Consider the following 19,391-nt stretch of genomic DNA (forward strand, 5'->3'; position numbering starts at 1 on the left):
ACTATGCAGCTCATAGTTAGGATAGGTCTTTCCTATCTCACCTAATAAATCCTATTTACTTTATTCTGCACTACAATCTCCATGCTTGTTCTTGACTAACTGCAATAATAAGGCTCTGGTCTACTTCGTAACTGGAGTGGGCAGCGTCCTCTTGGTGCTTTGCAAAACAGTCACAAATTACAACACATAAAGGCAGATGGAGGGAGAGTTATAGGGTTGCCATATTCAAGCTTCCCAAATCCAGGTGACCTAATCTGCATATTATGCAAATTAGGTGGCAACTAATTTGCATTCTATTTAGTTATTTATTTGACAGATTTGTACACTTTCCCCTCCTTCTCTGCCCTCCCATGTGATCGGATCCAGAGTAAAATCTGGGCGATCTGGGCAGAGACCACTGCAAACCTTCCTAGGGGCCCTGAACTTTGCAAGTGTCGGGAGGTTTTTCTACTGTTGCTTCACATTGTCCCAGGGCTGAAAATAGTACCTAGCTCTTAAGTTCTGGGGAGCCTTACTTGGGCAGAGGTGAAGTAGTTCAAAATAGCATTTTGTTCTTCACATTCAAGGGATTTTCTTGCTGATGCGGTGCTGATTTGGTTTCTAGCCCTGCAGGAAACTTGTCTTCAGCCCCAGGGCAAATATTTTCCCTTACTTAAATGGGTATGCTTGGGAAAGACCCATTCGGTGTGTATAGACTTCAGAATTTCCTTCAGCGGGTTCTTGTAAGGCGTCGACATCCGTGTTTACTTTCCTAGCAATTTTGCAAGTTGAACCAGTGCGTCTACTCGCAAGGGGGAAGAGGGCCCCCAAAAGCAAACGGGGAAATCCCATCTCTTCAGAATTGTGTAATGAGAAGTGACTTCTCAACCTGCTCTGGGGCGGAGATGCCAATTTCCCACAGCCAGGTGGGATTTCTGGTGTCGCTCTAGAGTGCAAAACCTATTTCTGTCATCCAATGTAACAGGGACACAGGGTCATCCAAGCCATGTGTTCAAAGGAAACTGGGCGTGCTGCTTGCTTGATTGCATTGATGGGGATGGCGGGACCGGGTGTTTTGTCCAGGATTGTCACACCGACATTGTTCACTCACTCTTTGGCGGGGGGGATTCACATGATGTTGTCACATCTATCTTGTCAGCCTGTACTTTCCGTCTACTTAAACTGTCACATTGATTAACGGGGGAAATCTGACTTTTTGGGGAACAGCCAGAAGTCTTTTACACCTGACTTTTGGTTCCCATCTCCTCCGGAATGGAAGAGGTGAGTTCACATATTTGCCACATTTACCCCAAAGTCCCTGCAAGCTATCAAGGAGCACTTAATACGCAATTCAGGTTTTTCATTGTGCGTTAAAGTATTGTCTGATTTATATTTAGGGTAAAACAATCCACTCTTTGCACCAGGTTTTAGCCACCTAATGGCACAGCGAGGAATCAACCTGCCTAGAGATCAGGAGGCTGTTGGTTTGAATCCCTGCTGAGGTGTGTTTCTCAGAATATGGGAAACTCCTATATCAGGCAGCAGTGATATAGGAAGGTGCTGAAAGGCATCCTCTCATACTGCACGGGAGAAGCAATGGTAAACCCCTCCTGTATTCTGCCAAAGAAAACCACATGGCTCTGTGGTCGCTTCGCGTCAGTACAACCTTTCCTTTCCTTTTTTGGGGCAACTTCGAGCTTGCAGTAAAGCCTCACAGTAAACCCTGTTATCTGGGAAAGATCCTGGACACATCCTCAATAATTTCTCATGTGCACTGTTGATAGCACAGCTGTCCCATCTTTTTTGGAGAGGCCAGATAAAACCAGAGGTGCATTAGTTAATTTTGGAGCCTGGGCCAAAAGGCCTTGGGAGCCCCCTGCCTCCACTGCAAATTAAGCATCATCATGCTTGACTGGGCAACCACACCACCTGGGACAAACTAAAGAGGATTTGGGAGGGCCCAGGGGCTGTGGAGGCCCTGGAGTCCAGGCATAAGAGCGCCTATGGAAACAACAAACCACAAGAGAAACAGGAGGGGTAAAAGGGAGTCCATGAGCTTCGCCACCTATTAAGATAGTCTGGGAAGATCCACCTGTGGTTGCCACCGACCTGTCTGGTGACTCGCCAGGCCACTCAAGGATGGGCCTTCTCTATGGCTGCCCCAGGGCTTTGGAATGTGCCCCCTGATGAAATAAGAGGTTCCGCAAGACACATCATCCCCATTCAAGACACATCATCCCCATTGTGGCTGGGGATGATGGGAGTTGTAGTTCAACAGTGGCTGGACGTGACAAAGGTTGCCCACCCCTGAATCAGACTGCCAATTTATAAATTGTTATCATTGATTTAAATGGAATTGTTTTAAAATCTTTTAGTCTTTTAAAATTTGTAATTCTCTTTAGTATTTTATATTGCTTTACAATGTAAGCTGCCTAGCTTCCTTTTTGGAAGGAGATATTGTTAGTGATTTTAAAAAATCAGGATACAATTCTGTGTACGTTCCAATAACTGTTCTGTTTGGCCATATCAAAGGAACATTAGAAATTGCATTTTATTGCTATCAATTTCACAATGAATGGACCAATATGAACGAAATTTGCTACAGCTGTAGGGACACAGAGGGATGTCTCAATGGCATCGTATGTAATGATGTCATCCACCCCGATTCAAGATGGCAGACTTGTGAACATTTGAGGCACAAGTGGGATAACTTGTGAACCACCTGATTTGAACCAAATTTGGAACAGTTGTAGGGACACATAGGGACACCTCAATGGCATAGTTTGTGATGATGTCATCCACCCTAATTCAAGATATGGATATGTGAACATATGAGGCGTAACTGGGCTAACGTATGAACTGCCTAACCAATGTTCCCTCTAAGGTGTGCGCGTGTGCACACGCTCACAAGTTTTTTGATGTCTGCTCAGGTAATTTTAGATCCCGCTGAGGTTGAATCAGGAAGGCCCCACTCTGAATGCACATGCGCACACACTGCCTTGATACTGCCGCCCAGAACAAATCTCATCCTGCACACAAATGAAAAAAATTAGGGAGATCACTGCGCCTAACTGATTTGAACCAAATTTGCTACAGCTGTAAGGACACATAGGGACACCTCAAAGGCATAGTCTGTGTTGATGTCATCCACACCAAATCAAGATGGTGGACGCATGACCATTTGAGGTGCAATGCAAGTGGGCTAACTTGTGAACTGCCTATCCAATTTGGACCAAATTTGGTCTAGTTGTAGGGAATAGTAAAAGGTGAGTAGGCAGATTATTTCTTACCAGAACTTCTTGTTAATCATTATTATTAGGCAACATCCAGACTAGTTAGTCATGATTAAGTCCAATGGAATCAGCAACATAGGAATCTGCCTTATACCCCGCCAGACTATTGGTCTCTCTAGCTCAGTATGGTCTAACTGGCCAGCAGCAGTTCCAAGGCTGCAGGTGAGTCTCTCCAGTCCTACCTGGAGATAACATGGATTGAACCAGCAGGGACCGTCTGCATCCACAGTAGATGCTCTACCACTGAGCTCTAAATGGTTATGATGCCGAGTGTAATGAAAAAAGAAGGAAAGCACAGGATGTTGGGGGATCCACTCACAAATCTCCTGTATCATGTCTGTGTCATTTGACCCAAGGAAGAGAAAGTGTATGGAAGGCAGACCAAAGAGCCGTGTGGCAAAGCAGGTGTTTACATTTGCATTAGAAACCAAATGAAGCAGAGCATGTTAAGCCCAGGCGCGTAGCAAGGTTGGCGTGGGCCCAGAGACAAGAGTTTACAATCTCCCCCCCACCCCCCCACCGAAGCTCAGCTCAGCTCATGAAGGAAAGAAATCTTAAATGAGGCTGAATAGTGGTAACAAAAAGCTCATCCTAAATGATTTTTTAAAAGGTTTTGTAAATTGTGGACGATGCAAGTCATTTAATGGTCGTAGAGAAAGACATGCGGTTCTGGTAGCTCCAGGTCTTAACACTCACAGCAATTTTGGAGGATGAATGCAACTGAAGGAAGCCCGGGTGGGTGCGCGGCTGGGGGAGTCAGTCATGTGACTTGCCTCTGGGCCCCCCCCCAAGACAGTGGGCCACCAGACAACTGTCTCCCCTTGCCCTATTATAGTTAAGCCTGTGAAAACACCATGCATCCTCCCCTCAGTCCCCTAAATCTGGGGATCTGAGGGCATTGCAATGCTGAACCTGAATTTTGCACAGTTCTGTGTAGGCCTGGCGGATAAACTGTGTGAGCTTGCTGTGAGCCAAGCGTGCGGCTCCTTGCAGAACAAGTCCAGCTGCCATGTGTCTAGACAATAATTATAGTCCTGGCCAGCTGCAAAGAGCCCTGGGGCTTATGAATGTGGTTGCAGCCCCAGATGAAGTGCATACTCATCCAACCCTCAGGAACTGGCAGGGCCAGCCAGTCGCTGCCACTTGCCTGGGGCTGGCAGACATCCCTGCGGGAGATAAATCTGTTGAGGGCAGGCTGGCAAAGATTCAGATGCATTTTGCAGCACACCGTGCTTGAAATGTCTCCCAAGTGGGTGTGAATAAAAGTTTGGATCACAGAGTTTCCACAGTATAGGAACAACAGGCATCACCATATTATGCCTGTTTTAAAAGAACTGCATTGGCTGCCAATAGGTTTCTGGGCAAAATACCAAGTATTTTGGCCAGTAATTACCTTTAAAGCCCTAAATGGCTTAGGACCGGGTTACCTGGGAGAGGTCTTCACCTGCATGTTCCCCAGGACAAGCAGTGGCAAAGGCAGAAAGAGAACCTCAGAGTTTTCATAGTCTTGAGTGTGAACTAATATTATTAGACCAGAAGTCTTCAACTGTTTCAGAACCATCCGAGACCCATCTTCAGACCCATCTTCAGACCCATCCGAGACCCATCTTCAACCGAGACCCATCTTCAGTCTCAACTATGAGGAAGCCACTTGCACTATATACATCCATCCATCCTTTTCCTTCTCTTTGTGCCTGCTGTTCTCCTCTCTCAGTCTTTCTCTCCCTGCTCTGCTCTGTCTTTCAAGGAACCAACCTAAAAAGAAAATGAGGGAGGATCCTACACCACTCTCAATCCACCAGTTAGAGTCTCATGTAAGGTCATCGAGAGAGGTCCGTCTCTGGATGCCGCCATCTTGTCTGGCAGTGAGTTGCTCCTAGGTTGTGGAATGCACTCCCTACAGCCATTTGTGGTTTAACATCTTTACCAGCCTTCAAAAGAGCCCTTAAAACACATTCTTTTTGGCCAGACCTTTAGTAATCTTTGAATGTTTAAAATAATTTTAAATTGTTGTAACAGTTTGTCTTGCTTTGTTTTTTGTGTGTTTATTTTCATGAACCGCAAGCCTTTGGAGTTTGGCGGTAGATTGAATGAATGAATGAATGAATGAATGAATGAATGAAATAAACTGCAGATGGGGGTGGCCCAGGCCTGACGGGGCCACCGCCTCTCTGGGTGGACTGCCTTAAACTTTGGGTGAGGCAGGGTGTTAGTAGTAACTGTGGGCCCTTTTTGCTCCTCTCAGTGGCTACATCCTTCTGCCCAGAAAGCAGGGGCAGCCCTTCTATGAGGCAAGGTGAAGCAGTCTCCTCAGGCAGCAGATTACTGGGGGCACCACTAAGGTGGAGAGATAGCAACATAGGAACACAGGAAGCTGCCTTCTACCGAATTCATCTAGCTCAGTATTGTCTACACAGACTGGCAGCGGCTTCTTCAAGTTTACAGGCAGGAGTCTCTCTCAGCCCTATTTTGGACCTGCCAGGGAGGAAACTTGGAACCTTCTGCATGCAAGCAAGCAGGTGCTCTTCCCAGAGTGGCCCCATCCCCTAAGAGAATATCTTACAGGGCTTACATGTAGTCTCCCATCCAAATACAAACCAGGGCAGACCCTGCTTTACAGAGGGGACAATTCATGCTCATTACCACAAGACCAGCAATCCTCCCACTTTAAAAAAAAGAGGGGAGGAGGGTGCACATGAGGGGTGGTGCTCCGTCTTAGATGCTCAGAGGTCTTGAGCTGCGATTGTCACAGTGACATTTTAGGGTAGGGGGGTCCCTAGATGTTGTTGGACTACCACTCCCATCATCCACAGCCACAAAAAAAAATTGCCCTCTTGGTATCAAAAGAGGAGTTCTGTTCCTCACGGAGCCAACTTCCTCAGGAGGGTTGCAGTCACACAGCATCCGGGACCCAAGATCGGGAACGCCTGGATTAGGTGACTGAACACTCTAAACATGTTGTGTAATGAAGTTGAAGCAAGAAGAACACAAGTTGCATCATGCCTTTATTAGGATCAAACCCACATGACACAAAGACTTTGTTGGTAGGGCCTAACAAAGGTAATCTCAGACAGTAGCTTTTGGACATTTCTAACGAACCACCATTGCTAGTTATACCTTTTAGGTAGTTAGGTCATATTCGTGCTATGAAGTCAAATCAATGAAAAGATATTCAACCCTCCTAGCATCTAACGTAGGAGCTGCTGTTGCATGAAGGAGCCCTCTAGATTGCTAACAAAACATAATCCCTGCTACCTACGCCAAGAGGCACCTTATATGCAGAATGGAAGGAGCAACTAACCTGAGCGCAATGTCTTTCCAGGGGCTGTTGCTGGCGTCTTCCTCTTGTTTATTTCTAGATTGTGAGTGCTTTTGGGACACAGACTCATCTTATACCTCTGGATATTATTAAGTATCCTTAATAACAATAGTCAGCTCTCTCACACATCTATAATCTTGAGGGTTCTTGGGCGGAAGTCAGGAGAGTTAAACCAGTTTCAAACTGATTTACAAGACAGATGCTCTTTATTTGTATCAAGGATGTCGCACCACTTTTTCTTGCCTTGTCTTACTAACAAGTCTATCCTTCTAGGATTTCTAGATTTGAGTCTGACGGTGGTCTGAGTGGCTCCAAAGGCTGTGATCCCACCCTCTCTGAGCATAATTTCACATGGTTCAGCAGCATCAGCAGGGACAAAGGCACACCTGCCCTCAGGGTTCAAAAGGTAAGACTATGACCTAACAACTCCCACTGGAAATGGGCAGACTGTATCCCCTATGAGCCTGTGTGGGAGAAGAAGTGTGCTGCCAATCAACAGCCCACTCCTGAACCCCATCCCATGGAAGAGTCTACAAAACAGCTAAAAATTCTCATAGTGATGGATGAAATGGGTCTGGTCACGCTTGTTGATCTTCTGGCACGCTTTCTCCACATTCTTAGTCATGCCTGGAGGGCCACAGCTGAACACGCCGATCTTCTTAACCTGAAAGCCAGAAAACAAAAGAACTTAACAAGTTGTTCTAATAAGAACTAACCTGTCGACTTTCCTTTCACTATCCCTACAACTGTACCAAATTTGGTTTAAATCGGCTAGGCAGTCCATGAGTTAGCCCACTTGCACCTCAAATGTTCACGCATCCACCAACTTGAATCAGGGTAGATGACATCAACACAAACTACATTACTGAGATATCCTCATGTCTCCCTACAACTGTACTGCTCATCGAACCCCTTTGCCCTTCTGTGGCACTGACCTCAGGATGAACCTCCTGCAGCGAGCAGAAGAAGGGGATGAAGGGGGGGCGTCCAAAATGGGTGATGGAGCGCAGGCCCGTGAACAAGCTCTTGTTGAGCACTTTTTGGAAGTGCCGCTCACAGATGTACTAGAAACAGGGAGGAAAAAGAGAGCAGACAGTCAGAACACAGCTGGGGAGAGGAACCAAACCCACTACTGCCCTAAGAATCTTCCATGATGATCACCACTTTGAAATCACAGATCCCAATGTGAAACCAGGTAGGAGTCTGGTCTGCTCTCTGCATGGGAGAGTGAAAGGCAGTCTCTGCCCATGCCCAGAACAGCCAGGGGCGGTCCTTCCCTGAGGCAAGGTGAGGCAGTCACCTCAAGCAGCAGAGTATGGGGCACCAGTGCAAAGAGCGAATTGTGATCCTCCTCCTCCATGATAGTGTTCCTATCAATCCTCATAAGAACAAAGGAAGCTGCCATATACTGAATCAAACTATAGATCCATCTAGCTCAGTGTTGTCTTCACAGATTGGCAGCGGCTTCTCCAAGGTTGTACGCAGAAATCTCTCTCAGTCCTGTCTTGGAGATGCTGCCAGGGAGGGAACTTGGCAAGAGTCTCTCTCAGCCCTTTCTTTGAGCTGCTAGGGAAAGAACTTGGAACCTTCTGCTCTTCCCAGAGCAGCTCCATCTCCTGAGGGGAATACCTTACATTGCTCACACATCAAGTCTCCCATTCATATGCAACCAGGGCAGACCCTGCTTAGCTACAGGGACAAGTCATGCTTGCTACCACAAGACCAGCTCTCCTCTCCAAGACTTGGTGCATGCCCTCTAACCCTTCCCTTTCATGCTGCCCCCCTTTTCATAACCAGACTAGCAGCACGGGAGACTGCACACCACGTCAGGCAGCAGGGGCTACTGCTGCCACCAAGGAAGAGGAGGCCGCAGAGGAGGAGGTGTTTGTGTCTGCATATGTAAGAAGGAGGAGATGGCATTTGGCACCCTGACCCAGGCATGTGGAGGTCTTAGACAGCCACTGAGAACAGGGTACAGGGCCTGGTGTCCTGTAGCCCTGAGTTCTTCACATGCAGGGACTCACCAGCATGGTGGTGCGCAGGTCAAACTTCTCGGCCAGCTGAGTGATATAGATGTGCACGGAGACCAGGTCACTCTGGTCATTCTCCTCCACCTCGCGGATTATGTCAGCCATCCACTCAAACTGCCGCTGTGTCCGTGTCACCCAAATGAAATAGATCTTGGAGCAGGGAAAACATGGGGGTGGTCAATTGCAGAAGCCCTCAAAACCTGAAAGCACGTGGTTCTTTCAGGATACATAGAACTGGGAGCTGGAAGTCTCCGTGTGGCGTTCACATCCCAGCAACTACATAAGAACGTAAGAACAGCCCTGCTGGATCAGGCCCAAGGAAGCCCATCCAGTCCAGCATCCCGTTTCACACAGTGGCCCACCAGGTGCCACTGAGAAGTCTAGGAGGCAGGCCCTCTCTCCTGCCGTGGCTCCTAGCCACTAGACTAGTAGCCTTTTAAAGCTATCCAAGCTAGTGGCCATCACCACTACTTGTGTCCCCTCCAGGAGGCATGCCTGCTTTGGACAGCTGGTCCAGTTGGAAGCGGTCTGCCATATACTGAGTCAGACCACTGGTCCATCTGGCTCAGTATTGTCTACACTGACCAGCAGCAGCTCTTGAAGCTTTCAGATTTCCCTCCAGTCCTGTCTGAAGAGGCCAGGGATTGAACCTTGGACCTTCTGGGTGCAAAGCACTTGCTCTTCCACTGAGCTACAGCCTTCTTAACATAAAATGAAGCGGCCTTCTACCGAGTCACACTATGGGTCCACCTAGCTCAGCACTGTTTCCACTGACTGGCCGCACCTCTTCAAGGTTGTAGACAGGGGCTTTCCCAGTCCTGCCGGGAAATGCCAGGAATTGAACCCAGAACCTTCTGCATGTGCTCTGCCACTCAGGCATGGTTCCTCCCTGGGAGAGTCAGGCTACAAGACGTTGCCTTCCATTGACCCTGGCTGGTGAGGAATACAAGAACTCAGCTCTGTCTCCCAGCCTCACCTTCTTACACAGGATCCTGGAGCCGACTGATGACTTGAAGACCAGGTCTTTGAGGATGGCGGCAAAAGGCGTCACCCCAATGCCTCCTCCCACCAGCACGGACACTTCAAACTGGTTCCATTCTTGGTGCCCTTCTCCAAAAGGTCCATCTAGGTAGAGCTGCAGGGAGGCAGATGTGAAGAAAAAAACCTTATTCGTCTCTTGGTTCAAGTGGTAGAGCTGGTTGTGCCATTTTGAGCCGGATCACAAAGAGCCTGCAGCTAACCATTTTGTGTAGGTCTTGGGCACGGCTGGGTGTTTTTTGTTTTGAACTATAGATCTTTGGGATGGGAGAAGCCATATAAGGACTGGAATCATGCAACTCAGGAGGAGCGGTCCTTTCAGGAGGCGAGGTTTGCGGCTGCCTCAAGCGGCAGACTACTAGGGTGCCAGCAGGGTGGCAAGAAGCCCCCTGCCAAATCCATAGTCTGTGTTGCGGGTGGGGGCAGGGGAGGATGTAGAGAAGAGCCTCCAATGTTAATCCAAGCTACTTAGTAAGCATGCAGTTGTGGAGAGACAGTCCTTAAGATACTGGTCCTTAAATACTAGCTAATTTATGAAGAATATTTATATACTGCTTTTCAACAGAAGTTCCCAAAGAGGTTTACATGGATGGATGGATGGATGGATAGATAAATAAATAAATAAAATAAAATAGCTCCCTGTCCCCAAAGGGCTCACAATCTAAAAAATAGACACTAGCAACAGCCACTGGAGGGATGCTGTGCTGGGGATGGATAGGCCCAGTTGCTCTCCCCCTGCTCAATAAAGAGAATCACCACTTTTAAAAGGTGCCTCTTTGCCCAGATAGCAAGGGATTGATTTAATTTAACTTTTAACATTTATGTTTCTCCTTTCCAGCAAAACTGTGTCGAAGGTGGCTGACAATATTAAAAATACAACAAACAAGCATATATTCATTGCTACCCTATAATTTTCGAGTTGGGAGGGGCCTTGGAGATCTCCTGGTCCAACCCTTGCTCCATGCAGGCATCTGCTACAGAATTCATGAGAGATGGAAGTCCACTCTCTTATCTGGAGAACACCTCACCATCACTAGACAAGATGGACTGTTACGAGGACAAGCATGCATTGAAAGCAAGTACGCAAAGACTTTTCTTCAGTGAGAATTCTAGGTTGGGGAGCCAGCCTTACCTTGGGATATCTGCCAATTTCCATGATGCTTTCTGGAGAGTAGAGCTCCCGCAGTCGGGTCGTCCAGGGTCCGGCTGCCCGGATGTGCAGACTCAGCGTGTCCTCGTGGGGGGCAGAGGTCAGAGTGAAGGGGTGGTACTCATTGGTTCCCAGAGACAGACAGGCAATCCGTACCCACTGCCCTGACCTGTAATCAAAGTCCTGGGGCCTCTGGAATTCAAGGTGAGTGACACCTGGGGGGAGACAAATGGGATTCCCCAGTGGTGGCCATTACAGCAACAAGCCAGCCATGCTGTCTGAACAACTGTTGGTTCTGTAAGTGTGTGTAGGACTGCAGCCTAACTGAAAAGTTCAGTGTACTTTTTTCTCCTTTTGTGGTTATTAATATCTCAGACTGTGTACAGTCTTCATTTATTTTCATGGTCCTTTCTAGGAGAAGATTATTTCGCTCCGGTAGCTATCCAGTGCAAATACAAGTCAACTGGACAGTGCATCTGTTAACTTGCATAATGGGCACAACATGCACATTATCTGCAGGCGAATTTCCATAACATGCAAATTAGTGAGCCTGGATTTGGAGAGCTTGAACGTAGCAACCCTAGCTGTGATTCAACTTAGCAGGGAAAGCTTTTATATGGCATGGAAGTACAGCGTTGGGGAAACCTGTACCTGCTGAAATTCTACCTGTGAGGCTGACATAAGTGACACACAGTAGCTGGCAGTTGCCAAGGGCCCAGGACCTTTGGAGGGGCCTACTGCTGATCTATGAGGTCACCTCTGTGCCCGTAACCTTGGTGTGGTGGTGGCTCCCTTGGGGCCCACCTGGTAGGAGGCCCCCCCCTTGAAACTGGCCCTGAAAGGCACACAGTTTGTCCATTAAAAAGGTGGCTGCCTATTACAAATGCTTATGGAGACATGAAGCAGAGGTCAGTGGCTGATGAGGTCTGAGGCACAGTCTAGGCAGGCCCCGGAATGAGTTGGCAGAATTCTGCTGTGTAGAATGGGCTGCCCCATTTCAAATGACAGGTGGGGCATGCCACTTTTGTATTCTCTCCTGCGTTAAAGAGAACATCTGTGTAAGTAGGAAACTAGCACTGGTGGGAGCAGCTTGACCTACAACCCCTCTCTTTGGTGTGTGTGTGTGTGTGTGTGTGTGTATAAATGGACAGGGAGGGGTTTGTATGGGGGGAGCATTTGAAACCCCCTTCCCCCCCTGCAGTCTCAAGTGGTACAGTCCACTCTACCACCTCAGGTTTCTACCACCTGTTGCATGAGTTGGGAAGGCCTCAGCTTGTTTCAATGAAGGGTCTGTCTAGTAAGGGTGCAGTCACCACACCAGTGTAAAGTCCAGTGTATGAGAACAGATGTGAGGAAGATTTCTCAGGAGCAAGCCACCTGGCGTGAGGAACAATCTAGACCAGGGATTCTCAATGTTGGGTCCCCAGATGTTTTTGGACTTCAACTCCCATAATCCCCAACCAAAGGCCAAACTCCCATAATCCCCAACCAAAGGCCAACCAAACTGGGGCTAGGGATTATGGGCGTTGAAGTCCAATAACATCTGGGGACCCAATGCTGAGAATCCCTGGTCTAGACTGCTAGGCGCTGTGATGCTAGTACTACAGTACTTGACCTGAACCAGCCACCAGTGGCTGTTCGGTAGGAGTGGTCGCCAGTCGCCAATACTGTACCTGATGGGAGAAGCTCAGCCTTGACCACAATGATTTCCACCTTCTTCCGGCTCAGGCTGATGAGTTTGTCTGCCCCATAGAGGAGAGCTGGGACAATGAAATAGATATGGAAGCGGGGCTGCTGGATCAGAGCAAAGCTGCCATGGATGATCACCTGGGGGACACAGAACACCCAACATATTCAGTCACGACCCTTTGCAGAAGAGAAAATATCTTCTTCCACGAATGCAAAGGGTCTCGCAGTTCACATCTTTCCACCTGGAAGCCTCCACCACTTCCTGAAACGCCCTTATGGGTCGCTGCATCACTTGTCATGGGATGGGGCTGTAGCTCAGGGGCAGAGTTTCCACTTTGCATGCGGAAGGTCCCAATTTCAACCCCGGGCGTCTCCAAGCAGGCTGGGAAGACGCTTGTCTGGCACCTTGGAGAGCTCCTTCCAGTGCGTATAGACCAGGCCTGCTCAACTTCGGCCCTCCTGCAGATGTTGGCCTACAATTCCCATAATTCCTGGCTATTGGCTGCTGTGGCTGAGAATTATGGGAGTTGTAGTCCAAAAACAGCTGGGGGGCCTAAGTTGAGCAGGCCTGGTATAGACAACGAGGCCGTGCACACAACTTTGCCGGGGAGGGAGGGCGGGCTGCGGGGAAGACAGTTTGCCTGCCTTCCCCAGCAGATGTGCAGCTGGCGTCTTCTCCTCCACCATGCCGCACACCCACACGAGCAGCAAAGGGAGCCTCTGGGAGCAGGAGGACTTCCCCCCTCCCACATCCCAGGGTTCCCCGGGGCATGAGCGTGGCTGCTGCTCGCCCCTACCCCCCGCTGGCTCGCTGCCAGAAATGGCAGCAGGCCGGGGGCGGGGAAGCCATTTAACCCTGTGGCGATGGCCCAGACGACTGCCGGCCGAGGGTAAGCAAGCCACACGGGTTTGTTTAACCTCGCCTCAACGCCGGGTTTGCAAACGGGGCTCACTGCCAGAAATCACCCGGTGGTGGTCACCCAGATGATTGCCGGCTGAAGTTAAGTGAACCACAGATTTGAAAGTGGGGCTTGGCGCAGGTGCAGCGCTGGGAGCGACCTCGCCCCTCCCTGCCGCCCTGTGCTTCACATGTGCAGCCTAACTCAGTCTGGGCTGCCCTAGCCTGCGTTCGGCTGCGTGTGAGATATCTGTGTAAAACTTGATATTTTCATTGCTTTGTTTTCTGTAAGCTGCCTAGAGATCTTTTTGTTAGGCAGTAGAGAAATGCAACAAAAATAAACAAACAAGACCCATTATAAACCATGCTTCTGGGCGATTTTTGAATTTGCCCATTGTGCATTGTTCATATTGCTCCAGTTATACTAGGGAAGAAGCAGGCCTCAGAAATGAGTTACCAGGACATAGAGAGCCACATAGAGATGATGAGTGATCCAGAACCCTTGGAAGCTGATTCGTCGGAAATGGTGAGTTGCAAAGACGTACATGATGGCAAGGATGACCAACAGCAGCACTCCACTCATGCCTATTGGAGAGAAAGAGAGGGAAAGAAAGAGGAAGGGTTAAGTGGAACACAGGAAGACCCAGTATGGGTGGTCCTGCTGCACAGCCCTAGATAACCAGTGCCTTTGTCTCCATCCACTCTTACCTGGTACTGTCTCGAAAAACCACCAATAATACTTAGGGGGCAGCTGTGACCTGGAAGAAACAAACCAAAAATGGCATGAGGTAATACCTTGATAGGCAAAAGCAACATAGGACAGAGCTATGGACAAGCTTCCATCAAAGAAAAGGTCCTGCTCAATATTGGCTTTCGCTCCAGGGTGTTGAGCTAACTAGATAGCTAAGAATACCTGAGACTTTTACACACAGCAGGCTTTACAGTGAGTTTACTGGGAGGAACATAGAAAGCTGCCATATACTGAGTCAGACCATTGGTCCATCTTGCTCAGTATTGTCTACAGTCAGAGACTACACAGCGGCTTCTCCAAGGTTGCAGGCAGGAATCACTCTCAGCCCTATCTTGGAGGTTCTGCCAGGGAGGGAACTTGAAACCTTTTGCTCGTCTCAGAGCAGCTCCATCCCCTGAGGGGAATATTTTACAGTGCTCACACTTCTAGTCTCCTTTCATATGCAACCCAGGGCAGACTCTGCTTGGCTAAGGGGACAAGTCATGCTTGCTACCACAAGTCAAGGCCTGGACAAGTCATGCTTGCTACCTGCTCTCTTCCTATATGGTGAACTCGAAGATGTAAAAAAAGACACTGACGGAAACAGTGGATTTTTTTACCCTGGATATAAATCGGGCTACAATCGCGCAGTGAAAACCCCAAATTGTTTGTGAACCTGATAATTTGCAGTGGCTTTGGGGTAAATCTGGCCGAAATGTAAAAGCACCCCCTCCATTCCAGAGGAGATGAAAGTTAATGGGCTTTAAAAGCACTGTGTGAAAAACTACCTGGCAAACGGTGGTCTGTGTCAGTCAATGGCGAGCTGTTTCCAGCACAAACCCTACCACAATTCAAAGATGGCAGAATCCCAGCTTTCATTTGTTTAAAAGAACAAGTTTCTAGCTCACATATATTTTTAGGGAAAGCAGCATTGCTGGAGAAGACTTTTGAGGATGCCATGGACAGCCAGGAAAACAAACAAATGGGTCATAGAACAAATCAATCCAGAATTTTCACTCAAGGCACAAACGACCAGGCTCAAACTATCATACTATGGACACATAATGCGAAGGTCCAGCTCCCCTGAGAAGTCCTTAATGCTGGGAAAAGTTGAAGGAAAGAGAAGAAGAGGATGACCAGCAGCAAGGTGGATGGACTCGATTACGAGTCCGATAGCAAGGAATGCACCACTGAGAGACCTTAAAGGCCCAGTTGAAGACAGATCATCCTGGAGAGAACCTATCTATGTGGTCGCTAAGAGTCAACACCGACTTGATGGCACTTAATCAATCAATCAATCAATCACCACAGATCCAGCTCTCCTCCTAGTTAGGGTTGTAAATTCAATGTAAATAGTAGCTGAATTGGGCCCACCATGGATTGGGACCACGGCAGGGGGGCTTTTATCTTATCCGTGGCTGTAGGCCTAATCCTGATTGCCCCCCTGCTACTGAATGTGCCCACATCCACCAGGGACCTCTTCAGCTTACCGTGCCCAAATGGTGGCTTGAATCAGCCCAAACTGTATACTTGCTCAAAGGCCACTGCCATGTTGGTTGCCCAGTTCTACATGAAATCCTTTAGCTTTTACTTACTAAGTCATGAAGTTGTTACTCACTACTCACCCATCATTCGTAAACTGGTGGGAGAAGAGGCAGGAGAGGACACTGAGTGGGGTGATACAGAAGATGTAGACATTCACCACGTGGCCCAAAGTATGCAGAACTATAGGATGCAAAGAAAGCGAGAAAGTGAATCTCCACAACAAATTAATCATGATTCCTAGTTAAGGAATCATGAGAAATGGAGTGGATCTAAGGAGCTCCTTGCATGAGTGGAAGAGCTGATTTCCACTTTCCTCTCCCACTACTACTACTACTACTGCTATTCTTTATATACTGCAGGTTTCCAAAGTGGTTTACATAGAAAAATAAATAAGACATAAATTTCCCCAAAGGGCTTACAATCTAAAAAGAAACATAAGGTAAACACCAGCAACAGCCACTAGAGGGATGCTGTGCTGGGGCTGGATAGGGCCCAATGTTCTCCCCTCTGCTAAATATAAGAGAATCACCACTTCGAAAGGTGCCTCTTTGCTCAGGGATTACCCCCACCCATGCTTCTGGAAGGTTGACTGGGTCCCAGTCAGTGTTCTCTCTAACAGGGATTCCCAGATGATGTTGACTACAACTTCCAGATTCCCATCCAAAGGCCACTGCAGCTGGGGAGGCTGGGAGTTGTAGTCAACAACATCTGGGAATCCCTGTTAGAGAGACACTGGTCCCAGTCCTCCGGAGTGGCCTTGGTCAGGCTCAAGGAGTTGCGGCAGGAAGGAAGGACACAGGAGAGGCCTGTAGCATTACCAAAACTCTGCCTGAGGTTCTTTGGATACAAAGCTGTTTGGCAGAGGCGGCCATTTTGAAGCTCTCCAGCGGTTGTTGGACTGCAACTCCTACGCCCCACCAGCTGAAATAAATTGTGACTGGGGCAATGGAAGCAGTAGGCCAATGACAGCTGGTCAGCCTCAAGTTTTTAAGTGCCATATCACTTGCACTTAAAAGATCCATAGGTTGTTTACATTAATATTAAATTGGGGAAATTGCACATACAGGCAAACCTCATTATACGCAGGACTGCTATTCACAGTTTCATGTATCAGCGCTTGTCAAATAGGCACCCAACCCAACCTCCTTATCCGCAGATACGAAAGGGTTAAAACCTACGTATCTGCAGTTCCTACAAGGCTACGGAGGTCATTTCCAGCTGCCATTTTGTCAGCAGGAGCCATTTTGTGGCTCATTTTGGCAAAACAAACAAACAAATATGGGGGGGATGTGACTTTTGGGGACCATTTGGAGCTTGCGGGGGGAGGGGTGTTGGGAGGCATTGCTGGATGCCAAGAGACCCGCCATGCATGGTAGGGCATTTTATTTGGCCTGTTCTTGTGATTTGGGGGCAATTTTGGGTTTGGGTTTTGTTTTTGTCCGGGAACCTAACTCCCACGTTCCCATAGACTCAACAACCCATTACCAGGCATTCTGTGGGAATGGAACCCCCACGGATAATGAGGTCCACCTGTATATTATTTTTTTGGAACAGCAGATTCCAATGGCAGATTTCTCTGGCATTTCTAAGCCAGAGAAACATCTTTTTGGGCACATGGTTGTGATATCTCTTGGCAATCCATCCCTGGAGGTTCATGTAGGAGAAAGACTGCAGACAGTCCACAGCCTGCAGCTCTGATGCCTATTTGAGATGCTGCTCATTGTTAACTATAGGGGGGAGTGTGTGTGTATTTGTGTGTGTCTAGAAGAGAGGTGGGCAAACTCAGCCATCCGGCTGTTTTTGGACTACAACTCCCAGCATCCCCAGTGACAATTTATTGTGGTTGGGAGAGATGGGAGTTCTAGTTCAACAACATCTGGAGGGCCACGTTTGCCCACTCCTGGTCCAGAGTCCCCCCCAAATCTACCTGAAAAGATCAGGGCTCCTGTAGCAATCCAACGGTGGAAATCCACAGCCGAATCAAAGGGGATGTAGCGATTCAAAAACGTTTCCCGCAGGAAGGTGATGAAGTTTCGGCACATCGTGAGCAGGATGAACGAGTACAGGAAGGAGATGCTGGCTCCTGCCCCCCGAGAGATGAGGATGCCGACAAAGGTCGTGTCTGCAATTCCCGTGGGAGGTGATGCAAATCCATAGTCTGGGGAAAGAGCAGAACTAGCTGGTCACAGGTCAGGAGGACATGTTTGCTCTCTTAGAATGCTGGGCAATTCTAAGAGAACAAGGCAATGCAAAACAAGCCTAAATGGCCCAAAGCGGCTAGATAATATACAGCTATCTATAACGCTGGATAGCTTCCCTTCAGGTTTCTACTGTGCCAAGTGTGGAGAGGTGGGGTTTAGGTTACAGAAGGGCTATGACGCATCTTCTAGGCATGGAAACAGGCATAGCCTATTGAGTTAAGCAGTGATGCAGCCCCTGCAGGCCTGGAGCCATAAAAAGCAGCCGCTAAAGCAGGTCCAGGAAGTTTGGCAGCAAACTTCCCTAATTCACCATTAATAAGCTCTACTTGCAGGCAGGTCTGGGGTCTACGCTGGCGTGAGTGGGGGCCACTGCCAGCAGATACGTACGTGGCCCTGGTGGCTGCCACTTCCTGCCTCCCCTGGAGCCAGGCATCTCTCTTTCCTCACTGCCCGAGGATGTGGAGCTCTGGGCCTGGCAGGACGCAGGAGGTCTTGGGCCTAGTGGCCGGAGCGGCACACTTAAGTGCTCTGGTAACTCACAGTATGCCCGCTCCACAAAGACGCCGGCCGTGATGGCCGAGAAAATCACCACGCAGATGATGTGGCGGCGGAAATTCTCGATGAAGCGTTTGAACTGCTGGATAGATTGATGGACTTTGCTCCTCTGGTACCGCTCCCTCCGCGCCTCCGTGTAGAGGTGTGGTTGGTTAAAGGAGAGCCTGCAAAGAGGTCCAGTTACGGTCCATACGAAAACTGACAGGGCCCCCAAGCCATTCTTTCAGTTTAGTCTGAGGATTTCCATCCCACCACCAAAGCCTCAGGGCGGCTCGTACAGGTTAAAAACAGGACGGCAATAAAACCCCGAAAGTCACCAAAACACTGGGCGAAAAACCAAGGTGAAAGCAGGGGTGAAATCCCCATTGATCAGCTGGGGGTTGGAAAAGCCTGTCAGGACAGATGCATCATCAGCAGTCATTGAAAACGTGGAAGAAGGGGACCAACTGGCTCTCCTGAGAAAGGGAATCCCAAAAGGAGGGGCCAACACAGAGAAGGCCATATCTCAGACAATTTTTTTTTTTTAACATTTATATCCTACTCTTCCTCCAAAGAGCCCAGAGCAGTGTATTACATACTTAGGTTCCTCCTCACAACAACCCTGTGAAGTAGGTTAGGCTGAGAGAGAAGTGAATGGCCCAGAGTCACCCAGCAAGCATCATGGCTGAATGGGGATTTGAACCCAGATCTCCCCAGTCCTAGTGCAGCACTCTAACCACTGCACCACACTGGTACTGTTATGTTAGAATACTGTGGATATCTACAATACTTCTGCCTCACTTACTTTTTGCCTGGCCTCTTCCGCAGTTCTGTGTGGTCCTCAAGTGGTACCATTCCGCCCCAAATCGGGGGCCGTTCTTGGTTTAGGAGCAAGCTGCAAGGGAGCAAGGAATGAGGTTCTGGAGAAGAAGATTCCCGGTGAAGCAGGCAGCTCAGAAGCAAGCAAGTTGACTGAGGATAGAAC

At 48.6% G+C, this 19,391-nt stretch overlaps 1 protein-coding gene and 1 long non-coding RNA gene across 3 annotated transcripts in view; one reads left to right on the top strand and one right to left on the bottom strand.

Moving 5' to 3' along the window:
• Positions 1 to 6,260: 6,260 nt before the first annotated feature.
• LOC128335217 (dual oxidase 2-like) overlaps positions 6,261 to 19,391 on the bottom strand; it is a 49,470-nt gene continuing 36,339 nt past the window's right edge. For both annotated transcript variants that reach the window (XM_053273230.1, XM_053273228.1), the window contains 12 exons: positions 19,212 to 19,301; positions 18,413 to 18,591; positions 17,599 to 17,829; positions 15,752 to 15,851; positions 14,105 to 14,154; positions 13,854 to 13,981; positions 12,483 to 12,636; positions 10,792 to 11,024; positions 9,598 to 9,756; positions 8,616 to 8,771; positions 7,527 to 7,655; positions 6,261 to 7,255 (listed from right to left, as the gene is read on the bottom strand). In XM_053273230.1, the coding sequence (XP_053129205.1) occupies positions 7,133 to 7,255; positions 7,527 to 7,655; positions 8,616 to 8,771; positions 9,598 to 9,756; positions 10,792 to 11,024; positions 12,483 to 12,636; positions 13,854 to 13,981; positions 14,105 to 14,154; positions 15,752 to 15,851; positions 17,599 to 17,829; positions 18,413 to 18,591; positions 19,212 to 19,301 (1,732 nt within the window). In that variant the 3' untranslated portion in view covers positions 6,261 to 7,132. The remainder of the gene's footprint in view (positions 7,256 to 7,526; positions 7,656 to 8,615; positions 8,772 to 9,597; positions 9,757 to 10,791; positions 11,025 to 12,482; positions 12,637 to 13,853; positions 13,982 to 14,104; positions 14,155 to 15,751; positions 15,852 to 17,598; positions 17,830 to 18,412; positions 18,592 to 19,211; positions 19,302 to 19,391) is intronic.
• On the top strand, positions 6,434 to 11,194 carry LOC128335218 (uncharacterized). The gene is made up of 2 exons (XR_008311541.1): positions 6,434 to 6,997; positions 10,498 to 11,194. It is a non-coding gene; the product is annotated as an uncharacterized LOC128335218 (long non-coding RNA).

Source organism: Hemicordylus capensis, chromosome 10 (genome assembly GCF_027244095.1).
Source record: "Hemicordylus capensis ecotype Gifberg chromosome 10, rHemCap1.1.pri, whole genome shotgun sequence".
Classification (NCBI taxonomy): Eukaryota; Metazoa; Chordata; class Lepidosauria; order Squamata; family Cordylidae; genus Hemicordylus; species Hemicordylus capensis.